Genomic DNA, 17,591 nt, shown 5'->3' on the forward strand with positions numbered 1-17,591 from the left:
TAGATTCATCCATTGTTTCAAAGTTAAGATGTTAGTCCTGGTTTCAGTTATGCCCTTATTAGATCCTCACGGTTAATTTGCGAGTCTCAGAGTTCAGGATACCACTCTCATCTGTTCATACAGAAAATGCTTCAGGTTTATATTAGGGCACTCTTATCACCCATGAAGGATCCTGTCCTTGGGTCTTTTCATGACACCAAAAAAAATTCACTCATTGCCTATTGATCATCAGAACCCAGTTAAAAAGATACTGCATTTAGGTATATTCACACCTGGAGGATTGCTGATTTGGGGAACATCTCCCCAGAAGGTGGCCAGGTTGATTCACATGATATTACGAGTCATTACTACAGTGGAGCTCAAGAGCAATAGAAAAAAATCCATTCTTTTCGTAACCCAAAGTGTAGAATTCATACATTCTTTTACCAAGCACTATTCCATAGCTGAAGCTTCAAGGTCAAATACCTTGATAGAGCTTTGATAGGGCTGTCCTGCAATCCTTGTTTAAATAGGACTCCTAGCACCTTCTGCCCAACTATGAAGTGACCCTTATTAGTGGAAGTGGAATCCCTCTGGACAATTATTCAGTGAAGAAAGAATGGTTAGTAACTCTGCAATACCTGTTTTTTTGAGACTTTTTGTCCACATGCATTTCATAACTTGCTCTCCTTCCCCACTTGTATGGAGTCCTATAGCTACAGGATTTTGCATTGGTGAAGTAACTGGGGGAAAACTGGGCCCTCTCTGGCCTTTATGTCTTTGAGTTGAAGATATCCATGGCACAGGATATCTGTCCCAATAGACAGTCCTCTGCAAAAAATGTCTGATCTTATGTGCATGAGGCACATGCACATGGGAAGCGGAATCCAGGTAGACATGACGTCATACAGAACCACAGTTGTCATGAGTACCATTCTTTTTCCTCTCTCCAAATGGAATAGATTTGGTAGGGCAAATTTTTCCCACAGATTGACTGGCACAACCCTGCACAGCTGGCAATGTTCTCTTATCTTAAAGATTTCTTATTCTTTTTTTGCAGTTCATACATATAAGCTATTTTTTCTATCAACCCTCTGTTAGTTGTTTTAAACCAATCAATGTAACTTATCAGATATCAGATCAAATGGAATTTAAGAACATGCTTTTAATTAAGCATCTGTATAAGTACTTTGATGAATGGGAATGTTTTGCTGATTCAGGTCTTAGTGAAAGGACAGATATGAGGTAGGATCTGAGAAGGTCAGACAGCAGCCATGAATGTACATTTTCACTGACCTGAACTAAAAAGAGTTAGATGTAATTCAGGTAGCAGTGGTCTCCAGCACTTCGGTCGGTTCTGAAAGCTAAGAATTCAGAAGAGAAGCCCTCAATACAGCTTTAAAGTCTTAGGAATGTGTTCACTGTGGGAAGAAAATGTTCTTATAGGTAAGGCCCCATTGGAGTAAAGCCTTTAGCGCTATCTACTGTATGTCTACTTAAATTAAAAGAAACTCTTTAGACCACCCACATCTTTCTCTGCTTCATTGTTGTTTTCAGTTTGCTTTTTCAGAGGGATTAGTAAAGGGTAAACTCCATAGCCTCACAGCCTCAAAAAATTCAGTTTTGTGTAAAGTGAAAATAAGACTCTTAAATCTGCAAAGAGAGCTGTTTATCTTACAAATTTATTCTTTTTTTATTGGGCCACACATATTCTAGATAGAAAGATAAAAGGGAAATAGATAACAGACCATCATTTACTGCGACATATAGTAAAACATAACTAGTACTCTTATTGTGTAATTTTATCCTGAGTGGTTTGTTAACTTTATCTATATATTTATCTATAATGCTTACATAGTGTTTTTAGAATTTTTATTTTCATTGTTATCAGACATGTAGTATTTTGCATTTCACAGTCTCTGAAATGCTTTTCTCTAAAGCAGTTTTGGACCTTATCTTGTAAGACTCTTTTGTTGAACACTTGGACAAACAAACAGTGAAAAATAAGAATTCCTTGGGCAATTCAGAAATATAGGTTTACACATATCTATGTATGTCTTTATCTTGGAAGACAGAATATACTCTGAATTATATTACTTTTAAATACCTGTGAATAATTCAAAATGTCAATATCCAGCCTTCTAACTTAAATATTGTGCTTTTACTGCAGTATTTCAAATAGAACTAAGAACTTTCCAAGAATATTAGTCAAGGAATGTATTTGTTTTAGAAAATTAGACCTTTTTTTTTACTTTTTAAAAAGTTACCATTACAAAGCTGAGTGGCAAAGCGGGTTCCTGATGTCCTTTTATTTACAGATATTTCAGCCATAGAAATATTTTCATTTCGACAAAGAAACTATTCTTCTGTTTATGGTTCATTAGTACTTCCGATTTCTGTAATCCAGTTATTAGAGTTTAATATTACTTGCAACTTTGTTAGGTAAGAGCTTGTGTGTGTGTGTGTGTGTGTGTGTGTGTGTGTGTGTGTGTGTGTGTGTAAAATAAGCTGACTCTTAAGACTTTTCTGCATTCACAAGTTCACACATCACTCTAGCTGTTCTGTCAGTCTTGCTCTTGTATTTTCATAACTCCCCAGCCTTGATCAAAATAGCGACAGTGTGCATTATACGGTATTTACTTACCATTTTTACTGTTATCTTGTTCTGTAATGGAGTATTGGGGTCTGTGCTACGGAATGAAAGTTTTTTTTTCTTTAGTCAAATGTTAAGTATTTTTTGTTATGTCCTATCATTTCTGTATAAAAACCAACTCTGTATAAATTGCATTCCATCTTTTAATAGCATTGGTTACATAACAAATAGCTGAGGATGGGACAATTTTAATCAATACTTAATGGGGAAAAATATCAAGGCTATACACAGAGATTTAACTATTTGTTTCCCGTTATTATCAAATGGAGTTGCACAGCTTAACTGCCTCATACAACACTAAAAATGTACCTTTATGTATTCTGCCCCTATAATGTGACAATATTGTTCCATTTAAAATGTTCTATATTTATTCTATTTTCTCTGGTTTTGTACTGATGTATGCTAAATATTACATGGCAAATCTTCATAAATATTGCAGTAATATTTGAGATATAAGATTGGTTTTAATTACCTTTTAAATACACTCTACCTTTTTGTAATTATGTCAGTCCTATTCTTATCCTGTAACTTGCTTAGATCATGCTTGAACAGTGATATAGTCATATTGTTCAAAATGCCCGAGAAAAGTTTTTAATTGGAAGGTCTACGTGCTGTCATATTAGACACAGCAGCTATGCAGTAAGATGTACAGTGTGCATTCAGCCATATATAGAAATGTAAAAGAGAGTGGAAAAGAAAGTTCCCCTTACCTGGCTTGCTTTTTCATTGGCTTTCCCTGACATTAGGTCAGTCGGGTAGGCCACAAACGATGGACTATTGTGTTAGAAAGATGGTATTATCTGTTGAATTTGTCTGTAAAAACACAGGCAGTATCACTTCTGAAGTCTTCCCCAATATCATCACAACTGTATTGTTGTTCTTTTTAATTTTTGATATTTTAATTCAAACTTTTCACATTTAAATGCTCAATAATAATTATACATTGACCATATTTAACAAAACAACTTTTTGAAACTTTTTTTGGAAAAAAAATTAATAGCAACTGAGCAAAGAAGAAATCAAACCAGCTGCTGACACAGCTGTTTCCTTTCTTGTATAATTCAGTTCAATATAAAGGTACCATATGCTGTTTAAAATGACATTAGGGAAGATGAAATAATTTAAGAGAATAACAAGAAAATGCATGAATTGTCAGCATTCTGTCAGATTTAAAGAATGAAATAGACAGGTGTAGTATTGACATGTTTAACTTTGTGTTGTGTTAGCAGTTTCAGCGAGAACAACTTCTGACATGTGCTGAAGTGATGTGAGAACATTTCTGTGTTTCAGACATCGGAGAAGAAGCTGGGAGATCTGTAGGAGTCCAGCAGCCAGCTTTACTGAGAGACAGAAGCCTTGGTTCTGCCATGAAAGACTGTCCCTATTGTGGAAAAACTTTCAGAACGTCACATCACTTAAAAGTTCATTTGAGAATACATACAGGTGAGAGGTACAGGAAAATTTGGATGTTCTGTACCACAAGATAACAGCCTGTCAAGATGTTGCAGTAAATGTATGGCTGGGAGTTATAATTTCCAGTATAGACTGGTACTTGTTGTCTGTTGAGAAAGATATATGGCAATATTCCTGAATAAAAAATACAAGGAATGGTTGGATGGGGGAAAAGGCCACTTTAACAGAATCTTTTCTATCTACACTTGTGTCCAGGTTTCTTCACAGTGCTTGAGTTCGTACTAGAGGGGTATAATTTCTGGTGTGCACTAGTGTGTTGTGCATAACCTGCTGATGTGTAGGGAATGTTCTTTAAGGCATATCACTGGAGTACTGTTTCAATTGGGACTGCACTAACAGACACTAGGGAACTTTTAGTATGCTCCAGCAGGGCGTACACTGTAACATGCTAGTGCATCATAGAATGTATATGCTTACTAAAGCACAATGTAGTCATCTGCCTTCTTCACTGTTTCTTTCTGTTACCCTTATTCTTCTGTATCAGCCTATTTCTGTATAATTGCTTCAATGGCCTCCCACAGCATATATTTAGGGATCCCTCTATGGCTTTGTTCAGTTTATTAACTGAAAACCTCTTTTTAACCTCTTACTATGTACATAAACTCTTTAGTTTCTTCAGTTTAATGAAATATGTTTATAGCTTTTCATTTTAATGTTAGAAAGTCCCTACTTCTCCATGTGTCAGAGCCTGGATTTCAGAGCCTGAGCTCCAGCCTGAGGAGATATATCCTTGTTGCCATTTTTATCTGTTTAGCATGAGCCCAGATGTATAGATCTGGCCTCTGATATTTGCTGCAATGGGCTTTTTTTCCCCTCAAGAGCCCACGTCTGGAGACCAGGCTCTGAGACTCATTATAGTGGAGGTTTTATTGCCACATGGATGTACCCTGTGACACTTTTTTGTCCCATAAACCTGTATCTGATAATATATTCTAAGTTTTTGAGCCTGCAGTGGCTCTGGGAAACTCTGCAAGGCTCGAGGGCCCCAAATGTTAAGTATATTTGTCACATGAGATGAGTGGCAGGCAATTGTTTCTCTCTCACTGAAAGCAAACATGGGGTGTTACTGCGGGGCTTTTGTGGCTAATAACAGCTCAGGGCTCGCGGATAGATCCAAAGTTGAGACTAGCAATGGTGATCACATTAAGTTCTGCTACTCACTTTCAGGTATGGTTCTTTCTTTCCTATCCAGCAATATAATCTGTTGGCTACCTGAGTGGTTCCAATGTGTGGTCATCCAGGATTTTTGCTCCCAGTACACTCCAGTTGTTTTAGGATGTATGGAGTTTATGGTATATACACTTTTTGCAGTTCATCAGCAGAATGAACAGAATTAGGAAATACTTTCCTTTGGTACCTCATGAGTTTACTATCTTTGCCATTTTTTCATTCTACAAGGTATGTTTTTTTCATATGCAAATGCTATTTTGGTACCCAAGTCACTTCTTTAGGTGTCTAACCTGTTTGCATGTAAACATATTTTTGAGCACATAAACTTGACACTGCATTACTGGATATGCAAATGGACAGACTGCTTTTGAACATATGACTGGAAGGGCTGAAAATTGGTAAAAACAGGCCATTGAAAGGAACAGATGGAGCTTATTTCTTATCTCTTCTCCTTGTGTCTTTGAATTGTGGAACCATGGTTGACTATATGAAGGCTGGTTTTAAGGTTACCTTGGCCCTTAACATTGTTTTGTACATGTAGAAAGGAAACAATTCAGGACTGTCTCCTTTCTACATGTTTAGAATTTGTACTGTATCTAACACAATGGAACACTGATCCCTTCATTCACTACTGTAATAAGTAAATAAACAATAATAACACTATTTTACAAGAGTCTTGTAAGCATTAGTTTTAATCTATTTTAACTGTTTTCTAATGGAAGATTTATAGAAAAAATATTAAAATAACCTGAGTGAGGTCCTCCTTCCTTCCTCCTCCATCACCTTATTGAAACTAAGTAGTCATTCTGTTTTGTTATTTTAAAGATGATATTGATTATGACCTCAGTCTTTGTAGCTCAGAATTCATGGACAATAAGTGAACTACTATGGAAATGTTCCATAAAATTGTGCTTTAAAATGTATTTACAAAATTAAAAGAAGATAAACCTTCATATAAATAAAGAAAAGAAAATGAATTAATGGAAACATCATACAGACCATGCAAACAATATCTGCAATGGATTTTAAAGGCATAATAACATTAAATAGATAAAAATCAATTTCCATTAAACTAAGAACAAAGTATTTCTAAAATTATGAGAAGAGTATGTTTAAATGGAACAGTGTTTTACATATTATAAAATGGCAAATTACAAGTGTTATCAAATCAAAATTAAGTTGTTATTGCAATAAATGGAACCGATGTAGTAGATACCAGTTATTAAGCAGATATTATATTGGTTAGTTTATACTTGCTTGTGACTGTATTTTGTCAGTTTCCTGCATTTTATATCACACTCTGTCTTTATTACATGTCTGGATCATATAACTGGCTGATAAAAAACACTTCACTGTATTTCTCCACTACATTAACTCAGTGACTGCTCTTGTTCTCACAGCACCTGCTTGTCAAAAATGAGCTTAAGCAATTCAAAAAATGTTAGGTTCCTTCCAACATCTGAATGTTTGGAGGCACACAGGTAGGATGGCTCAGGCCCAAGCGCAGCACCCTTTGTGTCTACAAGCAAATCTCTCTCTCTCAGGCCTGTTCCCAAGCCATAGGGTCCTACAGGAGTGGAGTGTTCAAGCTTGTAGCCTGAAGTGGTTCAGGCCCAAAGTCCTTCAATTTGTTGTGTGGATACAGCTAGCCTCAGGCCATGAGTGCCTGCTAGGTGATGTCCTACAATCCCATAACACGGTGCTTTTACCTCAAAAGTAGCCAGTCAACTCCCAGGAAATGGAAGCAACCTCCCCTTCTTCAAGTACAAGAGCTCAGCATTTAAGCCTTGCCTTTTATTATGACTACTGAACTGCAAATACATTGAACTATTTCCTCTGTTTGCAATGGTTACCAACCAGAAGAAGTCCTTTACCAATCAGGCATGGGAGCACAGCAAGATTTTGGTGAATCTCTGATGAAAGGCCAGCAAAATGTTCCATGACCACATGTGCCAGGAAATAGTGAAGAAGATGGCAGCATTGGGAATACACCAGACCAGTGATGAGTGTTGGGGGAGGATTGAGTGGCTCAAAACCAAAGTTAGAAAGACAGGGATGAGAACCACACGTCACTCTTATCCTGCCACTTTTACAAGGAGTTTGACCAAGTGCTAGGTAATGCACTGAACATTGACCCTTTAGGCTTCCCAGCAGCCTGGTCACCCAAGATGCCCACCATCTAATCCCTAAATCTAAGACTGGAGGGATCCAGCAGGTGTCAGAAGAGGCTAACAAAGTGATTTTGGTGCTAAGATTGGTCCCTCAGAAGGCTTTGCTGCTGGAGTAGCTGCAGCAAATCCTGGGTCCCTACTCAGAGTAGCTTTTCAGCCCCTCTCCTATCTCCACAGTAGCTGCACACCATGGAACTGGCAGAGAAACTGAAAAAAGCAGAAGTTGCTCTTGAATCTGGTAAGTTGCTGGCTCCATTTTTGTTCTTGTGAATAAATAATGTGAGGGATTTCCAGTTTATGAACCAAGGCAAAAGCTTTTTTTCCAGCCAGGGGTAGCAGCGTGTCCAATAGCTTAGTGTCCCCTCCAATCTGTAGCATACATCACCACTCCAGGGAATTCAGAATGGAGAATGGGAAGTGCAAACAGTGAAAAAAGCATTCACAAATGATGCTTTAATAGAAGCTTGCACATTATTCCTACAACATACCAGGATATTAAAATATGAACTTTATATTTCCTTGCCTATTACTATGCCACTCCATATGATCCTAAAGATTTAACAAGCTACCTGTAATCAATGACCTGTAGGGAGCAAAAAGGCAATTTACATTTATAGCAACCCGCGTAGTCCATTTAAGTTAATCTAGTTTCTATAGCCCATCGGTGACTAAATCATTTGTCCAAAATACAGGTGGGGGGTTGTGTGCAGTCCAGAAATGCACCAGTGGGTAATGGAGCTTTTGGTGAGTCCATATTAGTGAATGTGTTTGCATACAGTCGAAATAGGCTGTATTGGAAGCTAAGGGGGAAGCAGTATCCATGCAGACACTAATGCCTCATGATTTTTGACCCAATCTCAGGTGCTTGTAGCTGCAAACTTTTCCCATTGCAGGAGCTCCAGATAGGTGATCACATGTTTGGGAAGGACATATTTTTTGGATGCCTCCTGGGTAATTGACTAGCCCACTCCACTCATAGATATGCTGTTCAGTCACAAGGCATGAGTTTGAAACTTACGTGGTATACATGGCTAGCTTCCCGTCAGCTGCTCAGAATAAAATGTCCCTTTACCATTCTGGAACTGCAAGAATTGTTCTGTCCTCCAAAATATGGAGCAACTGGAATGATAGAGAAGGCTTGCATAGTATGCCATGGTCCATCGCTCCCTCAGTGCCCAAGCTGGTCTGCAATTCCTAAATAAAAGCAATAGTGATTTTTAACTTACCATTCCCTGTGCCTTCTTTTTATTTCTCTTCACCTGATTGTGTCCACAGGGCTTCTGGAGTTTGAAGATTTGGGGATCTCACAATATATTGATGGTTAGTGTATCATTTTTTGCCCTTCAGATTCCACAAGGATTTTTCTTCTGCTCATACTCTGAATTATTTGTGAATTACTGAGGCAATAATGTACTCTTGTATGTCTTTGTGCAGGTCCCTCGGCAGCTCGGGCACATTCCACCAGAAACCTAGGTCTCTAGCATCATGGATTGGTCAAAGAGGAAGATTTTCTGTGATGAGCTGATCTTTGATATTCTGACCATGATCAACAAGCAAGTGTTGAGAGCAGGATTCATGGCAAGCAGAAAGCCAAGATGAAATGAACAGGCAGGCTATAGAGGTGGGGAACAGAAATACAATACTGACATTCTGGAGAGTTCCTGAAAAAAAATTGAGGGAGGAAGACAGAGTGCAGCAAAAAGACCTCTTCAAGCCACTGTTTTTATGACCTGAGTGTTTTCCATGTGCTACACTTTGGGCAATTCAACCCTCAGCAATACTCCACCCCATTTCAGGCCATGCATATTTCTACCCTCACATTGACCTGCTCTCCCTTGCAAGCCTCTACACTCATGCAGTGATGTCAAATTCACGTTAAATGCACAAGCATGGGAAAGGAGAACATGACAGAGAACATGCAAATGTAGGGGCTTGTTTTGATGACGCTGGTTCAGTGTTTGCACTTGGCACTGTTTGGTTTATGCATGTTGATTTATTACAGGTTTTGCTGTGAGTGTATTACTATGTTTTGATGTTATAATTGCAGTTGGGCTTCCTGCAATGCTATAATATTGTTTATTTTTGTAATACATCCATGTTCACAAATAAAGGTTTTTATTTAATTAAGAAAGTTTATTGCCGTCACTACATCACATCATACAATGTGCAATTGAATAATAAAGATAAACACCCAGTAAGGCACAACAGAAAACTTGCATCCAGACAGAATTTCTAAGTACATCTGTGTACAACAATCCATGATATAAATGCACAGCCCCTCTTTCATAAACAGTCATTTCATCAGTATGAAAATTTCATATCAACGCCCACATTCCCTGCATACAGTGACAGTACCCTCCCCTCCATTGTGTGATGTGACAGTACCTGAGTACCATGGTGTGTGTACTGCAAAAACTGCAGTACAAAAACATTCCTAAGTTAACTATTCTCCATATTCCACTGCTCTGTACAAGCCCATAATAGGGGAGCACAGAACATTCCTGATTTTTGCTACCACGATGCACCCTGTTCCAGCTGTGATAGATGCACTTTCTGGCTGAGTGTACTATTCTCCAATCCATTACTGTTATAGATTAATTCAGGGGCAAATGGTTCACTTTTGGCTTCTCAAAGATCATGAAGATCACAGCAAGCCACACTAATATGGACAGCACTGATGACACAGACATCACAATATCTGTTAACAGCACCAACCAGATTTCAGTCTGTCAAACGCACAGTCAACAGCCATTCTGCACCTGCAGAGTGTGTAACTGAACCGTCTTTTGCCAGGATCTCAAAAATAAAGCTATGGTGACACAACATCCCCCAGGATAACAGGGGGACAGTAAATACATTTATGATAATGCCATTTGGTGGGAATAGTGTCCCAATCTGTGCTGAGCATCAAAAATCATAGGCATCATGAAAATTTCCAGTGCAATTCACAATGGCATCCATAAATCAGCCTCTGTGGTCTACTAGGGTTCTGAATAATAATCAAATGGTATCATTTGTTGTCTTTGTGCTCCTATCCTCCTTAAGGAGGGCACAGTAGGGACACCTGAATCCCACCAAAGGCCCTGGCACAATTTAGAAACCCCATTTCCTCAAAATTGGCAATTATTTCAGGGCCATTGTTTATGCCTAAAGCCCTTGAGTAAATCACATGCCCAACTGCCTCAGAAGCCTCTGCCACCACTTTACTCACAGTTGACTTTCTAGCACCCAATTGATTTGTGAGGGATCTGTGGCAGAATGAAGTAGCCAGTTTCCAGACAGTCATAGCAACCTGCTTCTGGACTTTTTATAGCAACCCTCGTGCCACCAGAAACCGTTGTCTCATGATGCTAGAGGTTTGGGGTAAGGTGCTCATAAAGCCATATAAGATAATTGATTTCTTGGGGAAAAAAATACAAGACCTCACAGAGCAGGCTCAGTTGAGTTCCAACATGTTAATGCAGCAATTACTTCTTCTCTGTTTGACTGAACCATATTCAGTCAGGGAGGACTTTTAAAGGGGACATGTCACATTGATATGTGACTGCCTTGTGAGAGGAAGAAAAAGCCCCCGTCACTGGGTGAAGAGGTGGTGCCTTAGAGTGAGTCCAGTGATGATGGAGGGAGGAGCCTTAATTCAGAGATAACTCCTTTAAACCAGAAGATCAGTATTCTGGGATGGAAGAGGGTATAGGTGCAGGTATCTCCCCTGTAACATTCCTAGGTTACTTGTTTATGTTAGCCTGTCTAACTGGGGAGAGGTCCATTAGTTTCTTGCTTCCACAGCCCTATTCCCTTTAGGGCAGTAGTGGGGATATTACTCCATGCTTGATCCCTACCACTTTGTCAGCTGTGGTGTGGTTGGACAGATAATCCACTGAACGGGGAGTTGCTTGCCTAAGGAAGTGGAGAGCTCATTTGCTTCTGTTTTACCCTCACAGCGTCTTGCTGAAGAGGTGTTTGTTGGACTGGGGTTACTGCTTTCCATAGCAGCCTGATAGGTAGGTCATCCTTGTAGAACTTTAATCTTCTGAGCTTGCATGAAGGCTGTAGATACTGAGTTCTTGATGAGAGTATTGCCATAGTTAGATATGACTGACATAAATATATTGTACATAAAAGCTAAGTAGTATAGGAATGGAATCACAGCTGCATACACATTGCAGCCAATTCTGATCTTCATTTGTACAGTGGAAATGAGGAATGACTCCATAAAGTCAAAGAAATTAAAGAATGTAAATAAGAACTTGACTCAGTGCGTCTAAAATTTATAACATGCCAGTAACTGATATTAAGCATACTAATAAATGAATTAGCTAAATTGTAGTTTTCTTAAATCATAGTAAAAACAAGAACATTATGTGATGCTATTCTGTTAACTCTACATCTGAATAGCCCCCAAATCTCGTGTGCAAACCTAATGAAAATGCAAGTAACGTACACAAGTGCAAACTGAAATATTACTGATAAAATACAGTGTGTCTGAATGGAGTTTGACATGGTGGGTACTTTGCTTGGTTTGTTATGATTATGCACTAGTGAGTTATGTAGCCATCCAAGTATTGATTCTATTCTCTGCTCCCACCCTTATGGGAATTAGAAAGCTCTACATTCTTTTTTACACAAAGTCATTCCAGTAAAATGTCAGTAGCGGTACTTGAATGGAGTAGAGGGATGGTGGTTAGGGCATTAGCTGGATATGTACATTCAGGTCTCTGTTCTACCACCAACTTCCTGTGTGATCTTGGACAGGTTACTTAGCCTCTTTGTGTGTCAGGACCCAATATGTAAAATGATGATACTTCCTTACCTTTTGGGGGTGTTGTGGGTATAGATTTGTTAAAGTTTATATGGTGCTCATTTACTGTGTTAAGTACCTTAAATAGTGTGCAAAGTACATGACGATATAGTTTGTCCTATAAAGCTAATGATTTATGATTATACCCTGCAAGGCACTAAACACTGTCCATGACTTCCTGAGACCCCTCAAATCCTATAGAAGTTAATAATTTGCCAGGACTCTTCCCCTCACAGAACTGGGCTTGGAGAGCACATAAAGTTATAAAAGTAAAAATATATGATACTCTGCCACAGTTTATTAGAATGTTATTTAGGAGCAAATTTTCAAACTTGCACAAGCACCTTTGCATGTTCTCAGTGCAGGTATTCAAGGCCCCCATTTGTTTTCACACAGTAAGGGTTTGCACCAAGCATTTAGATGTACTCAAAACCTGACTTTCACCAAAAAAAACCTTAAAAAACAATGCATGGTCCTGCAGAATCTTAGAGACTAACAGAAAAGATAGGTAGTGTCATGAGCTTTTGTTGTTGTTTTTTAAAGTTTTTTCAGTTACAGACCAACATGGCTACCTCCCTTACTTTCATGTTCATATCGCCAAAGTAAGGCCTATGTATGGACTTCAGAGTTGGACCCTACACCTATGAAAGAGAGACATGGGGTGAAAGAGCTTAGCGGGTTGCGAGACTGACCTGTGATATACATAATGAATAGTCTATACAAAGGATATCTTCTACTGTGACTATTTTTTCTCTTGAAAATGTGGCTGTGCAATTTGAAACTGCTTATATGAGCTGATGGAATACGCTAAAATGGTACTTTTAAAATAAATTCAACTCACATTTTCATCTTAAAAAGAGCCTGCCTGTTGCCCATTCTCTCAAGGTGCATGTCATGGGATGAGCAATATGAATAATTAAGGAAAATGGGGCTGTGTGTTCCAAGAGGAGACAATTTTGGTATTGAACATCCTTTAGTCTTACATTTCTAAGATGAACTAAAAGGACTTTTCATTTCTCTAGATTTTTACAGATTTCTCAGCTTTAATATTGTGCGGCTTGCCTTTTCCTGCCTTAATGACATCCCAAACTTTTGTTGAAAATAATTGATTGAATTTAAATTTCCTTAAAAGTTTAAGAGGTAATGTTACAGTATAAATTTCCTACCAAACACTAAGTAGGGAAATATCCATTAGTGAAATTAACTACAGTTTCTAGGTAGCTAACAATGTGCAGTATACAGTAGGGCATGGCTAATGAACACTGCAGTGGGTGATATTTCATTATACAAATTAATGCTCACATTTTAATGGGAAAGTCACATAATGAATCTCAGCTTCAGTGACAGCAATTAGAGACACAGATTGTCCCCTTCTGGACAAGGCACTGTTTAGCAATAAGCAGCTGTGTAAAAAGTCTTCAGGTTTACAACATATATATGCTTTGGGGGAATTAGTGTACAGTTTATATTAATGTACTGAAGCTTCACTGCAAAGGAACAACCATATTTATCTCTCCATGTGTTAACTAAGTAAAGATATGTAGAAAGATTAAATGTCAGAAATGGGTTGTAAATAAATGAAATGTTCAATTATACAACTTTACAAAATTAAAATCTTTTACTGTGTGTTACGTGATATAAAGAAAACCCTTAAGTTACTGAATCAGAAGCATCAATTTTTTTAGGGGGGGAGGGGATTTATGTCTTACATATTTAGTTATAATACTAGGAAGTCAAGAGAAGAAGTAGTCAAGTGATATTTCTGACAAACAGATTAATTGTGTGGTGAAACATGTGCATGATCCAAAAATAATCCTGCAGAACCTTTGATATTCCATTTGGTTTAAAAAGTGTGAAGTGAATGATTAGAATGATAAAAGAAATTACTGTGTAAGAATAGGCATAATAATGAACTAATTAAATCATACAGCAATTCATTTTTAAAAATCTACTGTACAATGGATAAAATAGGTTATCAATAATCAGTCCAATAATTAAAAAAGCTGTACGATGTTTTCAGCATTTTTATTAAACAGTATTCACTGGAGTTCTAAGCTGTTTGATTTCATGATGCTTAGTTTGAAATACAATAACTATTTCTTATGCAAAAATACATGTGATCAAATTCTGGATGCTCATTGTCTGCAAAGACTGGCAGAAAACCCACTGCCAGCTGCAAGAGCATTGCATGTGAGGTGGATGTGTCTATCAAGGACTGTAAAGTGGAAGGGGATTGTTCTGGTGACCCAAAGGGCATGTCCATGTGTATGTTCTCTAAGAAGGCTTCTTTGGCTTTAAAAATATAATCCTGGTTAAGAAGGGAGATGAAAAAATAACCAGAAGTTTTAAACCCCAAAATTGGAGGGGAAAACCCCCAGAAAAATGGATAAGTTGAAAGCAATAAGTACAAATCAGAAAGTAAGAATTCTGATAAAGAAAATGAAAGGTATTAGTGAAAAATCTATGCCCAGTACAGTTAAGGACAATAAGAAGGCATTCTTTAAGTATATCAGAAACAAAAGCAATCCTAGCAATGATATACATCTGTTATTAGACAAGGATTGCAAACTTATCAACCATGATGCAGAAAAGACAGGGGCTTTCAATATTTTGTATGCAGAAAGAAGCAAGATGATGATGTGGGCTCATTCCAATGACATGCATTTTAACACAGCCAACTATGAGGTTGTATATCTCAGAACAGAGTGTAGATCACATTTGTAAGATTGGGGGACTGTATCCTGCAAAGTAGAGATTTTTTTAAAGGACTTAAGGATCATTAGATAAGCAGTGAGCAAGGTGAGGACCCCACACAATGCTGTAGAGAAGAGGGCAAATGCAATCCTTGCTGGCACAGGAAAAAAAACATGAAGTAAGAGTAGAGAGGTGGAACAGTCTCACAGCACAGCATTGAGACCATTACAGGAACATTGTATCCAATTCTGGTGTACATATTCCAAAAATAATCTAAAATATTGGAAAGAGTGCAGAAAAGAGCAACAAAACATTAGAGTGGTACAAGTCTTGAAAACAGATGAAAGTCGCTCAATCTATTTAAAAGTCTCAGCGGGGGTAGCTGTGGTAGTCTGTAAATTTTAAAACGAGTAATCCTGTAGCACTACAGAGTAACTCTCTAAGGTGCTACAGGACAACTTTGTTGTTTTCAATCTATTTAGTTTCTTAAAGAGACTACTGAGAAGTGACTTGAATGTAGTCCGCAAGTATCTACATGGACAAGGGAGTTCTGACAAAATTTTAATCTAGCAGCAAAAGTCAGAATGAGAGGCAGTGGTTAGAAGTTGAATCGAGACAAATTTAGACTGGCAGTAATGCACAAATTTTGAACATTGAAAGTAATTAATATTTGGAACAGTTTACCTAGGGACATGGATTTTTCATTACTTGAAGTTTTTATGTCAAGACTGGTTATTTTTCTAACATGTATGCTTGATGCTGAAATTATTGTGTGAGGTTCCTTCGCCTATGTTTTGCATGAGATCAGTATAAATGATCATAATTGTTTCTTCTTGCCTTGGGAATAATCTGGCAGTGGCCTCCAACCACAACCCCAAAATAGGTTATTCCTTTGCAAAAATGATTAGATTACATATTAAGCCATCAGGTAAAACTGGTAGTAGCCTGAATAAGTTATACATCAAGGTTAGGATAGGCTTATACAGTACCCTATAGCCATAGATACTCTTTGCAATGGACAACAAGTTTGTTTCCAGTTGTCTACCAGGAGTTTATAAAGCTTTTACAGATGTCTTTAATTTTTTCATATCCTGGTACTAAATAGATCTGTAATATGACATCTTGTAAATCAGATGTTAGATGAAAACTTTGATTGTGTTGCTTAAATTGCATCTCTATCCATGGTTTTTGTACCACATATTGGGACAGTTTTTACCAAGGTTGTGAAAAGGCTTGTGCAAAAGCATATAGGTTAGAGAATTAGCAAAATCAAGACAAAAAGTCCCATTCTGAATCATGGACAATGACTCTTGCATATATCAAATATTTGAAATTGAATGTTTCCAACACCCCCTCTTGGCAACTTTAATTTATGTAAACTGAAATTAAGTGTTAAATAACTCACCCAGACTCTGTTCTTGGCAGTGTTATTGGGTAATCATTACATGAGGATGAGCTTTCTGAAATATTTTAAAAGCATTAAAGACAAACAAATATGGCAGAATCACAGACGTTAATATCTGGTGATTTTTTTCATTGTATATCTTTGGTGGGGCTGGAGAAGTTTTGCAAATGGCATTGGGCCTGAAATTTGGCATGTTAGTTGTCAAATTGGATAGATTGAGATAATTTAAATGTGTGACCAAATCTTTAATTTAGAGATTGTTAGAGCATCTAAATGCAACAGGTTTGCATTTGAATTTTCCTCCCTAATGCCAGCCACTGAAATAGCAATAGTTAATTTAGCATGTGCATATCTTTGAACTGTAAAAATAACTTTACATATTGAGATTGGAAAAAATGTTTTTAGGTGTAATATTTCCCTTGCCCAGTTTGGTAGGCCCAAGGTGGCTCAATGTGTTGCATATCATAGGTCAGAGATCAAGCTTTCAACTTAAATCCCTGTGCCCAATCCGGCAAAACATGGGAGCATTATAGTGGCTGTAGACTCAACTCTAATAGAAATTTGCATTTTGAATCATGCTATCTCAGTGGGTGGCCTCTTAATGTGTCAGGAGCTATGTCCAGGACTCTTCTATCGAAGGGAACTCTGCAGTGAGGCCTTTGAAAAGGTGGGGAAAATTGAATATCTTCAGGGCTGAGCAATTAAAAATAAAAGTATGTTGTCAGTGCAGAATGCTTTGGATGGAATGCACTTTATAAGTGCAAATCATATTAGTATTAGTATTTCCTCTAGTTAGCATATTAATTTTCTTGCACCCATTATTAAATATACTTATTGCCTTAAGCACCTCCTGAGATGTTTATAGCATCATTAGTACAGCCTACATTGTAGAATATGTCTCATCATTACAGATGCATGCTACCCAACAGTTGATATCGTATCTGTAATGGTAGAGCACAATTTCTAATGATGTCACTTGAAATGCAGTATATATAAACTACTGTAAATGTAAATGGTAAAAGTAACTGTGTTTAAACATTTCTGCATAGGTATAGGTGATATTGTGAAAGAGGTTTTTCAGTTAAGAGGAATGGGGATTAGAAAATGCAGGTATTGAGCTACACAAAGTTTAGAGTCTTTTTCTCAACAGCCACTTGATTAGTTCTTAGACAATCCATAATTTCTGTCACAGAGTATTAGATGCCCCATAATTAATTTATTGTAACAAATAGAAACAAAGCTCTGGGA

At 37.6% G+C, this 17,591-nt stretch overlaps 1 protein-coding gene and 1 long non-coding RNA gene across 18 annotated transcripts in view; both read left to right on the top strand.

Annotated features, from left to right (window-relative positions):
• Window positions 1-17,591, top strand: part of ZNF536 (zinc finger protein 536) — a 456,239-nt gene that overhangs the window by 274,807 nt on the left and 163,841 nt on the right. For 16 of the 17 annotated variants that reach the window (XM_075940166.2, XM_089781479.1, XM_075940165.2 and 13 more), the window contains one exon: window positions 3,923-4,075. The exons of the other annotated variant lie outside the window; for it this stretch is intronic. In XM_075940166.2, coding sequence (XP_075796281.2) covers window positions 3,923-4,075 — 153 coding nt within the window. The remainder of the gene's footprint in view (window positions 1-3,922; window positions 4,076-17,591) is intronic. 17 annotated transcript variants of the gene reach the window in all.
• Window positions 4,082-10,965, top strand: LOC149523732 (uncharacterized). The gene is made up of 3 exons (XR_016350507.1): window positions 4,082-7,684; window positions 8,722-8,766; window positions 8,881-10,965. It is a non-coding gene; the product is annotated as an uncharacterized LOC149523732 (long non-coding RNA).

The sequence above is a fragment of the Pelodiscus sinensis genome, chromosome 12, assembly GCF_052426305.1.
Source record: "Pelodiscus sinensis isolate ZL-2025 chromosome 12, ASM5242630v1, whole genome shotgun sequence".
Lineage (NCBI taxonomy): Eukaryota > Metazoa > Chordata > Testudines > Trionychidae > Pelodiscus > Pelodiscus sinensis.